Source organism: Haliaeetus leucocephalus, unplaced genomic scaffold, assembly GCF_000737465.1.
Source record: "Haliaeetus leucocephalus isolate CR32 unplaced genomic scaffold, Haliaeetus_leucocephalus-4.0 Scaffold656, whole genome shotgun sequence".
Lineage (NCBI taxonomy): Eukaryota > Metazoa > Chordata > Aves > Accipitriformes > Accipitridae > Haliaeetus > Haliaeetus leucocephalus.
The window spans coordinates 8141394-8159036 of NW_010973092.1; the positions used below are offsets into that span (position 1 = coordinate 8141394).

Sequence of the window (17643 nt, forward strand, 5' to 3'; positions counted from 1 at the left end):
TCCCCGGTTCTCGGCTCCCCGGGCGGGGTGAGGGGCGGGCAGGTGGGCGATGAATGGTTTCAGCACCGAGGAGGACAGCCGGGATGGGCCTCCCGCCGCCCCCTTTTACGGCCAGAGCTGCTGCCTCATCGACGACGGGGACCGCTGCGTGCGCCCCGCCGGCAACGCGTCCTTCAGCAAGAGGATCCAGAAGAGCATCTCGCAGAAGAAGCTGAAGCTGGACATCGACAAAAGTGTGAGTCGCGGCCTCCGCCGGTCCCGCCCGCCGCCGCCGACCACCCCCCCGAGGGGCCGCCCGGGCGCGCCTTGCCGTCCCCAGCCCGCCACCGCACTGCGGTCCCTCCCGGCGAGGCCGCGGTCCGTGCGCCGCGGGCGGGCGGCGGAAAGTTTGCTTATCCGGCCGGCGAGTTGAGCTTGCCGATTGCCCCCCGGGCGGGGGGGTTGCCTTCAGCCCTGTGAGCTGTGGGGAGGGAGGGGGCGGCTTTTGTCGCGAATTCGGGTCCTCTGGACCGCGTTTTCCCGTCTTCGGTGTTACTGGGCGAGGGGAGGAGAGGAACGCGCTGCCTGGGTAAAGATACGGCTTTTCCTCGTGGCACTGGTTATCTCGGGAGGCTTAATGAAGAGGCACTGAAAACCGTGCTTGGGAGGAAAGCTCTCCTGCGGGGGGGAAGCAGATGATGTTCGGGGGTGCAAAGGAGCCAGCCGTCTTTGCTTCGGAGGCAGTAGTGCTATTCTAATTTCAGTTTCGTATTGAAAACCGCCGATGCTACTAGGGGAAATCGGCGATACGGGTTCCTATTTCAGTTAGGTGTCAGTGGCGTTGCTTTTTTAATTGGTAAGAATTCGCATTCTACTGAAGCAGGTTATTGAAACAACTATTGCATCTAAACCGAAAGGCGAGGCGTGCTGCCTCTTCAACAGGGCACTTGCGCGGTTGTTCGCTAATTGGCACTAAACAGCCCGATTTGCTGCTGACCGCTTAATGACATTAAGTGACAGCTGTCAGCTCAAGATAGAAACGGGTCGTTTGCCAAGTAGAGAACTAGGCAGAGCAGAGCAGCCCGTCAAGATTACAGAAGGAATGTCTCAGAAGTGACTCTGTTAATGGAATTCTGCTCTACGTGCTTTTCTTACCTGATCTTTAAAGATTAAAACCATTAAAAACAGAAAAAAAGGTGACATTTTGAGTCAGTCTGTTTGGCAACTTCCCCAGTTGGTTAGGTCGCTTTTGCACAGCCAAAATATGTCATGTCATGGGAAGAGGGTGACTCGATTTGAAATATAATCTCATTCTTAAAAAACGGAGTATTTCTCCTGGTTGTAGTCCTCAGCAGATTTGTCTAGTGGTATAGTCATTTCTCTCATTTTAGAAATTATTCTTTGTTGACAGGTGTAAGGCTTTAGAAATAAAAAGAAGAAATCAGGCTAATGAACTCAAAATGAAGGGGAAGTATGAAGTGGGCTGCATGAAGTGATTTTTGAATGTAGGGTGTCTGTGTCGTCTGAAGACATTTTTGCCTTATGGGTACCAAATAATTCTGATCATTTGTGGTCCTTTGTTGTATATATGCTAACTCCAGTGAGATAATGTTTGTTAAAAAAGGCGGTTCCGTGGTAGGATAAGCTATAGGAAAGAGGCAGTTTTGCTTTTGCTTTGCTTGTTTTAGTTGAGGTAATAAGCCAGCTTTTATTTGGTCTAGATTTTTAAACACTTGCATTCATGATCTCTGTACTATTCAAACCAGAAAGTTCGCAAGAGTGGAACAGAATAATATTTTTCTTGGTAGTCACCTGGTACTAAGTCCTGAAGCAGATGCACTTCCTCCAGACAATTACCTATTTTTTTCCTGACATATGATTGCAACCATAAAAAAGAAATATATTATCTGCAGAGGTTCAGGTTCAGCTGGAGCTCTCGAGTCCTTCGTTTTCTTTGCCTTTAGTCTTTGTAATGTCAATTATCTCTAAGTCAAGAGTACAGTATCAGGCCTGGGGTTTAGATTAGAAATTCCTTAATGTCATGAGGCAATCAGTCATGCCAGTCGTGAGGGATGCACTCTCTAATACTGGTGTCTAAGTGGCTGCTGTTGAATGCTGTTTCTACAGTACCTGTTTTGATTGCTTTTTCACCACTTCTGATTCTTAGGTGAGACATCTGTATATTTGTGATTTTCACAAGAACTTCATTCAAAGTGTCCGAAACAAAAGAAAGAGGAAGACAAGTGATGATGGAGGTGACTCTCCTGAGCATGAAACGGATGTCCCGGAGGTTAGTTGGTGCCAAGTGGGTGTAGGATGCTTTACCAATTTCAAGCATGTTGAATTTTGGCTTGGATGTTTTCACATATCAGGAAATATTTAAATTTTAAATTGCAAGTCCACTGAAACTGCTGTGGAGTTACTCTCATTTTCAGGAAGACTTTTTCCTGATGTGTAATGTCCAAATTTTCTTCTTCACCCCTGTATGAGTTCCTTGCCCATGTAAAGTAATTTTCTATAAAAAGAGGTATGATAAGGTAACTGCACAGCTTCATGTACGTACTGCTTCCAGAGAGCTGTTAAAAGAGTATTTGACACTAATTCTTTTTTAAAGGTAAAAATAAGTGATTTTTGGTGGTGTCTGAGGCCCCGATATGGTTCTTCGTTACCTAGCATGCATCATTTTGCAAATACACTAAAGAATCCAATAGGTCAGTTTCTCTATGTTTAGGTATGTGATATCCAGGGGTATTAAGCTTCTCCAGACCTTTGCATATATGGCATTATGGGCACTATTTAAAACTACCTTAAAATCATTCATAACGTCTCTTTATTTTCAGGAAATAGGCCGGGTTTGGGATTTTTTTTTTCTGTGTTACAGAATTCTGGAATAGTCTGTTCTCTGTGCCATTGTGTGCTGTATGTGCTTCGGTGATGTTTCTGGTATTATTGACGCTGCAAAAAGTTGTGCAGAGGTGATGTTTGCGGAGGAGATGAGTTCTGGCCACGTCAGCAGAGCCCTCTGCTGGAAGTGCCACCTGCGTTGTTGAAAGGCATTTTTCTTCTGAAAAAAAAACCCCACCAAGAATCATTTTGCCAGCAAAGCTGTGTCTTGACTGCAAAGCTGTGTCCACACACCTCCTGTGTGGAGGTGCTGAAACAGTAGCAAGTTTGCAGTTTGTTTTGTTTGGTTTGGGAGGGGGGGGGTTAGGATACTTGAACTTTTGTTTTAGCTGTTTGTGTTTCCAATCTAGGAGGTTCTCCATCAAAACTTTTCCATACAGGCTTTGCCTTAGTAGCCAGGATGATGGGTGCAAACCCAGCTGGCATCTAAAAATGTTAGCACTGTAGAGCGTGCAGGGTATTTGGTGGTTAGAAACTGAGGGATGCATGTCACCTAACTGAATAGGGAACTCTGCAGTGTGTCAGTTTTAATGTGATTTTTTTTCTTGGTTTTCAGCAGAGATTCCTTTTGTCCTTGAAACATGGCATTTTCCACATGATCTTCATCTTCCTTCCTGTAACCTCCCCCGCCACCACCCTTGCTTTTTAAACTGTGCACTTCCCATTGAAGTATTTGAATTTCATTTCTTCTCTGTCTCTGTACTCTGTTTTATGTCACAAGCCATTTGTTCACTGCCTGCTAAATTGATATTTCATGTGTGAGCTCTTTAAACCTTGTGGGAACAAAAGGTTCCCCTTTGCTTGGAGGTTGCAGAGGTGTAATTGAGAGCAGAAATTGGCCAGCAATTCTGTTGACAGCATGTGAACCAGAACGAAATTTTGTATTTCCCTGAGGCTATTTGCGTCCTTTAGCATTAACAAATACAAAACATACTTAGATTTGTCAGTAAGGCAAGCCGATGTGCTTCTGAACGTAGGCAAGGAGCAGTCCTGTTGAGGAAGGAATAGTTATTTTTAGATAACTCTACATTTCTGCCTAATAGAAGCTAAAGGTAGTGCTCATCCCGTCTTCTCTGCATCACTTCCAGGTTGACTTGTTCCAGCTCCAAGTGAACACCCTGCGACGTTACAAGAGACATTATAAGTTGCAGACTAGGCCTGGACTCAACAAGGCTCAGCTAGCAGAAGTAAGTGACGACAGAGGTCATGTTACCTCTGTTATTAAAAAACTTTTTATCTCCTCTGCTCAAGTGCGCATTTTGTGGACGCTAATACCTGTAGTGACTCTCTTGCTAGTATGTACCCTGTGCCCTGCGAAAGGTTTCAGGGGATGACGCCAACAGAAAGCTGTGTGCTTGTTTTCACCTGAGACAGTCATGGAAGACATTGAAGCTGGCTCTTGAAAGCATGTTTTAGTAACTTGCTTTTCTCTGCTTCCTTTCCCTCCTTGTTCATGGTCACAACCCGTTACCTTTAGGGAGCAGAAACAGAACCTAGTTTCCAGTGGCCTGGGTGTTAGCTGAAGATAGCTGTTCAACTGAAACTCAGACTTACACACTCCCAGTCACCTTAAGTGCCCCTGTTAGTTTTTCTTTCCTCACAGGTGCTTGAACTGGTTGGACTTGCTTATTATTAAAGGCAGAATCGCTGACCATGACTTCAGATTCCTTCTTTCCCTCCCTTGTGCTGATGTCTTATGATTCTGTATTAAGTCAATAAAAGGCCCTTCCCTTAAGGCCCTCTGCTGCTGCTTTCTCACCATATGGGGTACTTGTTAAGAAAGAACTCTCTGTATCTCTCTGTTATTTGGGCTAGTTGTGCTTGGTGTGCATCTGCTCTGCTCTCTTTCCTGACTTGATCCGAAGGCAGTTTGTGGGAAAAGTCTTCTCTAAACTTGAAAAAAAACTGTAGCAGTTACAGAATGGTAACATGGTTGATTTTTGTAAGCTGAGGCTTTCACAACTGTCTGCCCAAAACTGTTTTGCTTTAGCTTTAAAGAACAAAAACCAGCAGACCAAAAAAGACAGCAAGATACTGTCTTGCTCTCTTTCAAAGTCAACTAGGGAATAAATATACAGAATATAGAGAATGTGTAGTGTAGTGCATGTAGGAGTAAGTTGAACGAAGCAAGGTGGGTGTATGTCCTCATTAGTAGTTCTGCTTTGTCATGTTCTAACTTACCAGTTCATAGTCTCTCAGCTACCTCCTGCCATGAAGGACTCCTTGCTTAGGCAATTTACCATGAATGTGCCCAGGAGGGGAAAAAAAAAAAAAAACTACTATGCAAGCGGAAAATAAAGGGAGCCTAACTTAAAGTTGTCACACACTTCCCAGATTTCCTGTGAAGTCTGAGCAGCTTTGACCCTACGCTGGATCCTCGTCCAGCTCCCATGCTTGAATCACTGCTGCCTGAGGCTCTTAGACTCCTGCTGCTACCCCACCGTAAGGAAAACTCAAACTTCCATAAATCTTCTTGGAGTGACATATTGCTCAGCCTGCATCAAAATCCAGTTCTGGAGCTGTGTTGGGTACCAAAAAAGAGCTTCTCCATATTAGAAGCAGATCTCATCCAGCTCCAACATGTTTTCTACATTCATTTTCTGAGGAAAAAGCAGCTAATGGTTCAGGGCTTACACTAGTGTCAGAGAGGAGTAGCCCTAACCAAATCCTAACTATCCCATTGCAAATCCCCTGGTGTTCCTTTTAGTGAAAACTTATGCAGTGCGTTTTCCTTTGGACTCTAAAACTTTGCTACATCTGGTTGAAACAGCAAAGTGTTTCAATATTTCTGACACTCTCCTTTAAAGTACTGAGATGCAGGGAAGACTTACTCTCCAAATAATCTCAGCATGAAATGTCGCTTAGGAGAGGCTGTGCTGCTTTGGCAGGAGGACATTCTGGCTTCCAAATTCCGCTTGTAGGTTGGCTGCAAATACTGCTGACATAGCAAGACTATGCTATGTTCGTATGCACATTCCAGCTGTAAAGAGAGAGAGAGAGGTAAATGAGGACTGACAGTTTGAATTGGTGCATGTTTGCCTAGAAGTATATGATGCTCAGTGGCCATAAAATCGTTTTTGGAAAGTGAAGAGAAACTCTGTTCTGATTATTTCTACTTTTTAATTTCAGAATTTCTGTCTCTTTACATGTTGTCCTTCTAGACTGTCAGTCGTCACTTCAGGAATATTCCTGTGAATGAGAAAGAGACGCTTGCATATTTCATCTATATGGTGAAGAACAACAAAAGCAGGCTGGACCAGAAATCAGAAGGTAGCAAGCAACTAGAATGAAGATTAACAAGACTTGGAATAAGAGAGACCTTGAAGGAACAGATGGTATTGTGCATTTTAGGTATATAAAAACTGATGAAGTATATTGTAAATTTTTTTTTAAAATGCAGTAAGTCTGGATGACAGAAAAAAATATAGACATTCTTATCAGGAGTATTTGAAAACATGTGCCCAGCATGTTTCTGAAGACTTCTTCCCCTCATTTCAAAGTCACATTGGAATAAGGAAATGAGGATAATGGGGAAACCAAGTAAACCTGTAGGACTGTGGAGTTTGTCAACTCGGTGTTTTAAACCATTTCTGGAAATCTGCATCTCAGTGCAATTCAGATCACAGATGGAATTTTTTCACTGAATTCAGGCTGCATCACAAACCACCGTACAGTTTGTCTTGGCGCAGGACTGGAATAGCGGCAGAGATAAAATTCATTGTCAAGGTGCATGGGTCAGAAGTTTGTCTGAAGCCTGCTCCACACCTACACATGCTCTGTCTTGCCTTGAGTCAGTGCTTCAAGTCCCAAACTTCTACAAATGCTCCAGCTCACCAAATCTACTCCAGTGAACACTATTTGACTAGTCTGAAATTGACTTTCTTTTTTTTTTTTACTATTTTTCCTCCTGCCCCCCTCCGACATGGATGCCAAACAACTCTCTGCAATCTCTTTTTCTAATTTCTTTTATTTAAGAACTCACTAATTAATTGTCTGTAAGCATTTAAAAACTTCTGCATTTCCTCAGAATGTGGTATTAAGGCAAATACAGCTTATTTGCTGGGTTTGATCATGTTGGTAGAAGGGCTCATTTAATTCACTTTTGCATATTTCCCTTGTATTCAAGGCTCAGCGATGGTAGGTGAAACAATGGCTTAAGACATCTGTCTCAATCTCTGTATCAGATCAGGTATCAATCACAGGTGATGTGAATTTTATACTGAAGCTAGTCTGTAGCAGGTGTCACAAAACTGTTGGGTGGATTAGTGGGCTCTGCAGTCTCTGTTTAGTATAAAGCAGACTGATGCTAATGGGTGTAGCACCATAACCAGGGTAGTGAACTGACTGGAGCATGATGCATTTCATCTGTCTTTGCAACAGGCAAAAAGTATCGAAGAACTTGCCTTTTGTGAGCATTACGTGTGCTTTCATAAGAGCTGTGTGAGTGGAGGGTGGCATGCTGGTGCTCTTTAACTGGGCACTGTAGGAGGAGATCACTCTGATTTTGTTATTTAAAGCCAAGGTGTCCTTACAAATAACACAGTGCTTATTTTGGCAAAAGGAGCTTATAAAAGTGTTGGTTGTGACTGACTGTTCTCCAATGACCTCAAATTCTATTCAAGGGGATCTCATGATTTAAAGCACCACTCTATTTCTTTGCTGTCCTAACCAATGTCTCCATTCTGTTACAAGATGCCAAGACTCCACATAGAGAGTATATTCTCAACAAGCCTTAAGCAACGAACTGAACAGTAGAAAACTTTGGCTAACATTTTGTCAATGGCAGGTTTTAATATTCCAAAATTGGATGAAGCTTTGTTGAAGAGCTAAATACACAGGTCATGATCCCAGCTTAGTACTGCATTGTGTTTCGTAAGGCATGAAGGGTTCACATAGCGAAGCTCTTGTTGAAGCTCTCCCAGGGTCTCTTTAAAAATCGCCACAATTTAAAGCAAGCTGTTCACATCAGCTCTGAAGTGTTTGCTAATACTCCAAAAATATGTTCAACAAACTTCAGCATGTCTAAGTCCTGTGTCGTACGCAGAAATACTCTGTTATGGTACACGTCCCATTTGTGAAGTTTTGGGGAGTGTGATTGTTTCAGCGTTTCCTTGTTCGATTCAGTATGGATTTTAAGAACATCAGACAAGAGAGAGGTTCAAGGAATGAGGAGAGAATGTCTTGTGTCGGTATTTCATGAATGTTTAAAAATTTCTGAATTATGCTGGTCCTTTCCTTATTGAAAGGGTGGAGTAATTCCCACACCAGTCAACATGATCTGGCTTCTCTCATTCAGGACAGGTAGCTAAAAGGGTACGTTCTCTGACTGCATGTTAATCTTCAAAGTGCTCATGTAATCAGAGGATATTACCAAGGAGAAATGAGTTTCTGAGTTGAGAGGATTATGCCTCATTGTAACTTCTAGACCAAAACTGTAAAAATGTAGTTTGTTTGGGATTTACTTTTTTGTTGTTGTATTTTGTTTTGTTTTATTTCTAAGAGTAAATAAATCTGTTGGGGTGTTTTAGCAGCCAGCAGCAAAATGATTCTTTTCAAGGAAATACGGTGGCAGGTTCCATCTGTTCAGGTGTATTCACTGGAATGCTTTTGTGCAGAGGTGGTATCCAGGAAGCTTTTTTTTTTTTTCCTGAAAATAGTCAATTGATGTGAAATGTGATCCTTGTTGGTTTCACTCTTAAAGCAATTATACTTTTTTGAAAAAATTCTTAGTGAAGTGTGATGATGAAGAGATGTTTACCAGCCATTAGCAGTTGTTTATAAGGTGGAAAGCTTGGAGGCAAGACACCAAAGAAACAGAAGAATCTTTGGCTGTCGGACCCCATGGCCTTATAAACCCTTGCAAATGCCTTATTACCTTGTTCTCAACTTACCTAGAGCAAAACGCCTTGAGCAGAAGAAAGCCGATGTCTTGTTGGAAGGGTTAGCCACTTTATGGCTCCCATGCTATGAACTGAAATCACACGTCAATTCAGTAGCAATATCCATGTTCAGGGTGCCTGTGATTCTTGAAAAGCATTTAGTGTCTAATAACCAGAAAACGCAACAATGCAATTGTCGTTCTGTATAATACCATTCTGTGTATTTGATTCCTTATGCTGCATGCCAATTAAAAAAGACTTTCCAACTTTTTGTTTTAAACTTCAAAGTAAATGTGTTTGAACCTCACACTTGTGAAGCCATGAGGTGGGACATTTTCTCAGCACTTTCAGATGGGACTTGTTGGAAAGGTAGAAGACCCAAATCGCTTTGGCTGGTATGATAAGATTATTTTTTTTTTCTTTTACATTTTGCTTTTCACAGATGGGCCTTAAATTCTGTCTAGCTTTGAACCATGGAGCACAAGCCTTGGGGGCTTGGAGGATGACCAGATGTCATCTTCCATTTATAATAGTGGAAGCTTATTTCTTACAAGGCTGCATAGGTGACATTCACCCTGGGGCAGAGGAATCGCCTTGGAAGCCCTCCAGCCATTATACAGCCTAATTCAATTACATAGCCTAATTCAATTCTCATTGAAGAGTTGCATTAACTTCATTAGACTTCTGAATAGATCCAAAGCCATTAGTATGAAATCCAAATAATGTGGAAACATCTCTTCCGGGGTTAATTTCATCCTGTATGCTGACCCTCTGCTCACTTTAAGGGAAGAAGAAATCATTGCTGGTAGTTATCGGCTTGAGCTCAACTCAAGGGAGTTGGAAGCATGCGAAGACTTGAGTCAGTGGCAATCTGATGGCTGAAAAGTGCAAATGTATCCAAGGAGGCTGTGTTAGGATGCAGTTTTTTTGAATTTCTGCATCTCAAAGAATATTGTATATCAACCTGAAGTAAATGATTGCATTAAAAGCTAATGTTTCTTTTGCCAGGCACTTTAGATGCTCAGCCTGAGAAAAGCAGAGTGGGCAGGTTTGTACCACTTGTCCCCAGTACTCTGGTGTCCCAGTTTTCCTTAGAAATGTGGCTGTAAACCGCTAGATACCCTAGTGTGCAAGACTTGACCAAAACATATCAAGTCTGGCATTTAAAGTTAGTCTTAAGTGCAAGCTGGATTCAGAGAGGCTTTGAAAACAAGAGCCGAAATAATCCACAGTAAGTGTGAGTTTTCAAGTGGGTCATGATGGCACAGAGAAGATGAAACAGGATGTGGCCCACAGAGAGACTGAACAAAACATGCTTCCACGGTTAGCAGCGAGGAGGAAGATTTCTTCTGTGTTAGCTCTTGTAATGGATGTTTTATGAGAGGGGAAGAAGGGGGGAGCTGTGCACTTTACATCTTTTGGTTGAGCCAAATGTAAATACCAATGGGAGATCTTCAGCAGTAACTGCAGTTGGAGGGGAGAGAAATGGTCTGCAGGGGGACTGTTTATTTAGGTTCGCAGATCCTTATACTTCCCTAGAGCACTAGAGTCACTTTGCCTCTACAGTTTAAAAGAGTGGGTAATACAAGGTAGCCAGCCTCCTGTACAAAAGGAGTCCTTGTACTGCCCCAGAGCATTGACTGAAGAGTCCCAAAGGTGAAGGAATGTTGTTGATGCCTCACTCCTCTTGTCACTGATGCCCTTTAGCCATCTCTAGCTTACTGAGCTAGGGAGTTCTCATTTTCCACTTTCAAAGTGCAAATGAACTGTTATGATGTAAGATACTCCTTGCACTTTTCACAGCTATCCCTGGTCCTCACGTTTTCGACTTGCCTGTGAACACATCTGTTTGGAATGAATTAAATGGTTGAAGAAAGTGTGGGGAGAGGGGGGGGCTCCTGCCTTAAACCTGAACTTCCCTTGCAAGCAACTCTGCAGGCCATCCTGTACATCAGCAGGCTCCAGGAGCCTCTTACTTAGCTGAGCCCTAACAGGGCTGGGTTTACTCCTGTCTTAGCTGCAGCTCTCTGCTCCGCAGCTAGAGTGCAGGTAGGTGAATAGCAGGTAACTTGCAGAATGGCTTGGAGTCCTTTAGCAGGCTTACTGGGAGAGAAAAACTGTGTTCCCTCTTCTGTTTCTGGCCTCCATGTGTTGTGCTGATCTTATGCCAAATGTTTTGGACACCTTGTATTTTTAACTGTGTAATATAGCTGTGTATTGTTAAAGCAACTTAGTAACTTATAGCAAAAACTGTAGAACTCATTTCTCTGAGGTGTAGGAAATGTCCTGCTTCCACTGTGTATGAGACTTTAACTCTGTACTGTCTGACAAAGATAAAATGCTGAATTTCACTTTAATAAATGATCTATCTAGCAACAAGGCCTATATTCCCTTCTGTTTGCCTTTCTGCCCTTAGCACTTTTGGCTCCAGAGCCAATGGAGTTCTGCTTTGCATGGATGTTTTGTGCCAGACTTCTTTGATACACTCTTGTTTCCCACCCACCTCTCCAGGGCTCAAAATATTGCAGACGTGGAGAGGATGGCACTGCTGACTAGGATATGTCACGCCTGAAGTAGAAAACTCAGGTGATGGGAGATTTTGTGACAAACCTGTGTGGGTTGCGCAGGCGCAAATCATGGAGTCTTTTGAATGCAACAAAAATACAATTCACAAGAAAGATGGAGGTTGTTTGAGAGCCAAATGACCTTGCGTTTTGGGGAGTGTTGGGCTTTTCTATGATGGGGATTTTCACCCCCCGTATCATGAACAGTCAATCAAGTGCAGCATCTCATTTGATTTGTATTTCCTAATGAATCTTCTTTATGTCTAGTTCAATCCTGTGCTTCTGCCTCCTCCTCAAGTATACCCTTCCCTATGCTTCATGCATGACTTCTAGCTCCTGTTGTCCAGAGTCGAAGCTGCATGCCTAGCTGACAAGGTGGGTGCTACTCCAGAGCAGTGCTGACACATAGCATCCTGATGCCAGAAACTGGGGCTCAAACACTTGTTCTCCTGAACCCTATCATGGCATTTCCTAAGGCTCTGCTGGCAGTGTCCTGAGGCATGCTTTAGCCTTGATTTTTAGCTAGGAAAGAGGTTGTAGTGTAGCTTTTCAGATACTTGGGCTTTCACAGAGGAGGGTAATAGGATGTTGAGAGCTTTAAACTCAAAATACATGACCTGAATTTATCACTGTCAAATTAAATTGCACTGTTGATATGCAGTAAAGATTTGCACAGATAATTCCCCAAAACAATCCTACAGCATTTCCTGTATCTGTATTCCTTGGTGCTGTCCTATAACCTACTGACCTGTCTCCTCATCATCGTTCAGTTCATGTCAAGGGATAAAATTCCCTCTGAGAGGAGGGTGGCAGCTTCTGTTGCCGCTGTATGGTGACTTCCAGCCGTGCAGAATGTGCCTATTTATACTGCCAGTGATGCATGCAGGAGACACTTGGTCCCCCCTGTCCTACATCCCAGGGTATTAGCTTTCAGTAGCAAGGGAGTGGGGACCGCAGGGAAGAGACCTTAAGGAGCTGAATCAAATTGTGTTGATGTTTTGCTGTGCGAAACAATCAGTGATCATTAGTTATGTTTGAGTCTAATATTCTCTTAGTTAAAGACTGACCTTGATGTGTTGGAGAGCTGGGGCAGACTGAGCTGGCGCATCAAAAACCGATCCCAGTGTCCTCAGTGCCTGCATTTGTGGACATGTCTGGAGGCGTTTGCAATAACCAGGATCATTTTGTGCAAGGCAACATCTGCTGTGCTACAAGAGTGTTGTCCCTGTCTTGGGAAACTCTCAGTTGAAGAAGGCAAGACCAGAGGTGACACAGGTGGGTGCCATGAAGCAAGGAGCAAGGGTGGATCACTTTACAGGGCATCACATGCGTGTTGTCAAGCTTTTTTAGGAGGTATCAGGGAAAAGTCTTCAGGTGAGAACAAGGGCAACATACCCCAGTGGAAGGGGAAGAGATGTGTCATTTGCATTCCCAAATTGGTGACTGTGGGCTCTTCTGCCAGCACAGTGAGAAAGTGTCCTGCCCAGGGAGGAAAGGCAGAAGGGCTGAAGGAGGACAGCTGTAAGCAGCAACCTGTTGTGCAGGTGCTGTCTTTAGCATGAGAGGGTATAATGGCAACTCCGGTGATACAAATAAACTCTTGTCAGTCAATCTGTTATTTGTATAGGCTGATGAGTAATGCTGCTTAATGTCATGTGTGCTCCCAGCCAAGAAACCCACAGAAGATTTCAAGCTCAAAACCAAGGAGGAACCCGCTCAGTCTTTTTAACATACACTGAGAAAGTAAGCAACCGCCAGATTGATCTGATGAGCCTAAAACTGCACGTCCCTCTGCCGTGCGAGGGCAGTGTTAGCTCAGTAACCCAGGTGGTGGGTGCTCTGCAGCTGCACCTCGGAGCCCAGGGCAGCTGGCGGGGGGGACCAAAGCCATTTTCCCGTCCCGAAGATGCCTCCTCGGTAGAAGCTGGCCGTACTTGTCAGAAACCAGAAGCAGGATTATGCTGTAGTGGGACATGGAGATCATAAAAATGGTTTGTTTGGGTTGATTTTTTTTTTCGTGGTTGGACATTGAAATTGAACACGTCCGATTCTCTGCGTGAGCCGTCCTACGGCCTCCTTGCAATGTTGATGGAAACCAGGCTTCGGCTCTCTGCTCCCCAGCAGAAAGGGCAGTGCAGAGGACTGGGGAAAAATGTGAATGTGGATTTAATGGTTTTATGTTTTAGAGATGTGGTTGAGCAGGCTGAGTGTGCAGGGGAGAGCCTTAGGGCTTGCTTTTCTTTTTTTACTTTATTTTTTTATTTCCCCTGTATCCAATAAGGGATGACTGCACGGCTCTGCCAGCACTCAATCTCACTTTGCCAGGAGCTGGAGCTGATTTCACATCTCTTATCCTAGCAGGCGGTGTTGGCTTCTTCCCTAAGTACCTCAAAGCCCCCTAATGTGCTTTTACTTAATTGTTTTTGGAACTTTCTCCAAGATCTGTTCCCTTTACATGTTGCAGGAAGTCCTCCATGATCTCTGCGGCATCCTCAGCAGGGAGCACCGTGGTGCCTGTGGAGAAGAGCAGGGACTGCGAGACGGGAAGAAGGAAGCATCAGGTAGCTGAGATGGCTCTGCTGCTTCTCCCACCACATGTATGGACTGCCAGGGACCAGAGAGCACAATGATGGACACCCCGTTAGCAAGCTCACTAACCCAGGTTGTGGTCGCAAAGCAGAGGAGTCCAAGAGGTGTGTGAGCATTGCCTGTGTCTCTTCCTGGTCTTGATGCCTGTGTGGGCAAGTCAGACTTTAGAAAAGGGAAGGTGGTGGGTTGTATCCAGTGGTCCTGGAGCCGCCTCGTTTGTAGCTCAGTTTGGTGTCTGGGTTTTTGCCAGCTCCTGCGCCTGTTGAGCAGACGGCAGGCCGGCAGCCATGGCCTGGCAGGCAGCCCTGAGCAATCTGATCTCCTGTTTGGTGGCTTGCCGTCCAAATTGCAGGACCTTCGTTGGGCTGGGGTGGGAAAGGCAGGCGCCACATCCAGCCCCTCTGCATGGAGATGTGGGGGAAATAGCCCAGCACCTTCTCATTGTTCCACACCCACCTTCCCAGCAGAATCAGGTTGTTTAAATTTTCCCTGGAATTTCCAGTGGTTTACTGCCCATGAACCCTGACCCTCATGTCATAAGCATAGCCCTTGGTGCGCTACTGCTGGCCTCAGCTTACCTCAGCTCTCTGTGTCTCTATTTTCCTGGGTGTAAAAAGCAGGTTGAAGGCTCTTCATTGGTGCAGTGATAGCACTGGGTACAGACAGGGCTTTTCTTATTAGACTAGCACAAACTACAGTGCCGGGGAGCTGCTGTCCCTCACCAAGCTATTTCTTGTCCTCCTCCCTTCTCTCCTTTTCCTGATCCTATTTTCCCCACTCCTCCCTGCTACTCATCTGCTCCAAGTCTTCACGCATTCCCCAAAGCAGGCCAACAAAGGTGTCTCCACAAGGGCCTTCCCACCTCTTTATGCCACGTTCCTAGAAATAGGAGCCCAAAAGGGTGTTGGGTGTGGAATTGCGTGGGTTTATCTCTAAGTAGCTGGCTTGGTTCCTGGCTGTTTTGTAGAGTGAGTTGTTGAACACAGCAGCCCAGGCTCGAGTTTGAGTCAAGCTGATGAGCTTCAGTGCAAAGCCTGCCCTTCTACTCTCCATCAGACACAGGACCGAAGTAGTGGAAGCTGAACAGTGAAGGTGAGCAGAGGAGGGAGTTTTGGGGTTGACGCAAGCTTTGTGCACTAGCTCAGACTTGTAACTCCTTCCAGCTTCTCAGTTTGGGAAGGAGTTCCCGGCTGAGGCAATTAAACCAGCCTCCTCTGGCCCCCACGCCCCCCCCCCCCCCGGCTGCCCCCGCGGGGCCGTTTAAGGCACTGAAAATTTTTTCAAGGTAGCTGCAGTCTAAGGAAAAAAAAAATCCCTTTTCCTCTCAATTCCTCAGCTTTCAGCCACTAGTGACGCCACAAATTCCCCTACTTCTCTGGTTACTGTAAAGTCTTTCAGGGTGGTCAGGACCTGAATTCCTCATGCAAAAGAACAAGCAGGGAAAAAAGAAACTTTGCAAGCAAGGACCTTCCCTGCCTCGGGGATCCATCCCAAGGAATCAGCAAGGCTCCAAGTGCATGCTCTTGCTTTGCAGTCCCTCGGCTCAAGCCTCCAGGGTAACTGCTGGTCTCGCACTCCTCTCGCCAGTAAATACTCTCCTACCAGCCTGCGCTTCCCGCTTGTGCTCCAGCAGGTCCGTCTGGCTCCTTGGCCCTTCTGATCTGCAGGCTCCTGGAGCTGCGGCAGCTCCAGGTTTGCTGTTGCGCTTTAGCTTTGGAGTAGCCAGGAGAGACAGAGCTTGTCCAGCATCACACAGCTATGGAGATGGCACAGAGTGGTGCTGAGCAAAGTGCCCGGCTGTTTTTACCCCTTGCCCTGAGCTGTACAGCACTGATCCTCCACCAGACAGACCCAGCTCCCAGCCAGCTTCCACCCTGGACCTTAAATCCAGCTGCTGCGTGGGACACAAGTGGGTTGCTGTGCCATCCCACACCATCCAGCTTCACCTGAAGGCTGTGCTGAGATGGTGTGGGAGAAGATCAGCAGGAAATTGGCAGCAAAGTGTCGTTGCTGCCAGAGAAGATGCTCGCTAATGGGATTGCTCCACCACTGAGCAGGACAAGGATGGGTCATTCTGCAGAAAGGCATGGTGAGCACTTTTGCTAGCCCCACACCAAGCACGTGAGTCTTGTGAGAGGAGTAAATACTCACTTCTCCCAACACCCTGCACTGGGGAAAGGGCCTTCATGGAGGGGAGCAATGAAGGTTGACTTTGGAGAGGTAGGGGCATGGGGTGGACGGTGAGTTTGTCTGTTATTTGAAGGATGGCCTTGGGACCGGGGTGCAGTGCTCTTGGTCTTCTCCCAGCACAGGCAGCTGCATGGAGAAATGTACCCTGGGCAGACCTCAGTGCTAGCAGAGACAAGCAGGGACAGCCGTAGGGGTGAAAACCCAGAAAGCTTGGTTTTATTTAAAAAAATAAAATAGAAGAAAGAAAAAAAGTTGGAGCCTTCATCTGCCTTGTGGTTCCAGAGTCTTCCCATGCCTGGACATCACTTCTACAGCTATGGATTGGAAATGCATCTTCTCTTTAAATGGGTCTCAGAATCACGTGACTCCAGAAGCATGGAGATTTGACGAAGAACTGTTGCATGTCATGAACTTTGCAGCTGAGGGGGCCTCTGCTGGACAGAAAACCTTCCCACCTGAGCGGGTACTCCCAAGAGACAGTCTGACTTGGGAGCCAGCAACTGGGCTGAGAGGCTCCGAGTGTTGGGAGAGGATCAAAAAGCTCCCCTGGCAGTAAATCTTTCACTTGCCATGTTACTCACTGGGGCTTGTGGCCATTCCTCCGAGGTCAGCCCCGGGTCAGGATTTCTCCTGTCTCTTTAGCCCCCAAACCTGGAGATTTTTGTCTTATCTTTGACGCCATCTTGACACCGAAAACAAATTATGACCCAATTACCCTTGCTGAGAGGGGCTGGGGCTACCTTAAATGGCCAGAACTACAGGCGCTTCCTTAAGAATGGGTAATTAGAGTGGGGACTGGAGCAAGAACTGGGGGGGGGACCCCTGCCATGGGGGCTGCCCTTGCCCCCCTGCTTGGCATGGCGAGAGGGGACATCCCATCCAGCCCCATGCCATCCCGCCCTACTCACTCTAGCCCAGCCATGCTGCACCCTTGGGCTCTGGAGAGGCTGGAGCAGGGATGGGGCTCCCCGCTGCTCCCCACCAGCGAGGTGTCCGGGGGGGTTCCCCCCTGCCCCTTGCCTCCCCCAGCCCTGTGTCACCGGCTGGGGCCAGGCCAGAGAGGCCCCAGGAGGGGAGGCAGCAGCCCCGGCCCTGGCCGTGACCTTCGGGGTGACCTTGAGCGAGTCCCTGCCGGGGCTGGGGTCCGGCTGTGCCCCTCATCCCGAGCAGGGACATTCCCATGCTCACCCCAGGGAAACGGCGAACACCAGCATCGCGGCCCAACTGCCGGAACAACCCACCTGGAACTTAAAAAAAAAAATTTCTTTTTCTTCCCCTCTTTCAGTGACATGAAGACGCGCTCTCTCCTCTGCTGTGTGCCTGGGCATTTCTTGCCCGGGCTTGTGCTGTTTTGGGGGCCGACACGTGCTGAGCTGGGTCCCAGCCCGCAGCCTGGACCGTGCTCGTCTGGGGGCTGCTGCCCCAGTCTCTGCCCGGGGAAGGTGGTGTCGGGTGCGAGCGGAGCCGAGTCCCTTCCAGGATCCAGCCCGGGGAGCGGGGAAGTGGAGCTGTGCAGAAACATCGGACACTCCTCTGGC

At 46.3% G+C, this 17643-nt stretch overlaps 1 protein-coding gene across 1 annotated transcript; it reads left to right on the forward strand.

Annotated features, from left to right (window-relative positions):
• Window positions 1–15: 15 nt before the first annotated feature.
• Window positions 16–11138, forward strand: SAP30L (SAP30-like). The gene is made up of 4 exons (XM_010578973.1): window positions 16–235; window positions 2147–2269; window positions 3972–4070; window positions 6045–11138. Exons 1-4 carry the CDS (start codon window positions 50–52, stop codon window positions 6171–6173), a joined length of 537 nt encoding a protein of 178 aa, XP_010577275.1. The 5' UTR covers window positions 16–49; the 3' UTR covers window positions 6174–11138.
• The last annotated feature ends 6505 nt before the right edge of the window (window positions 11139–17643 follow it).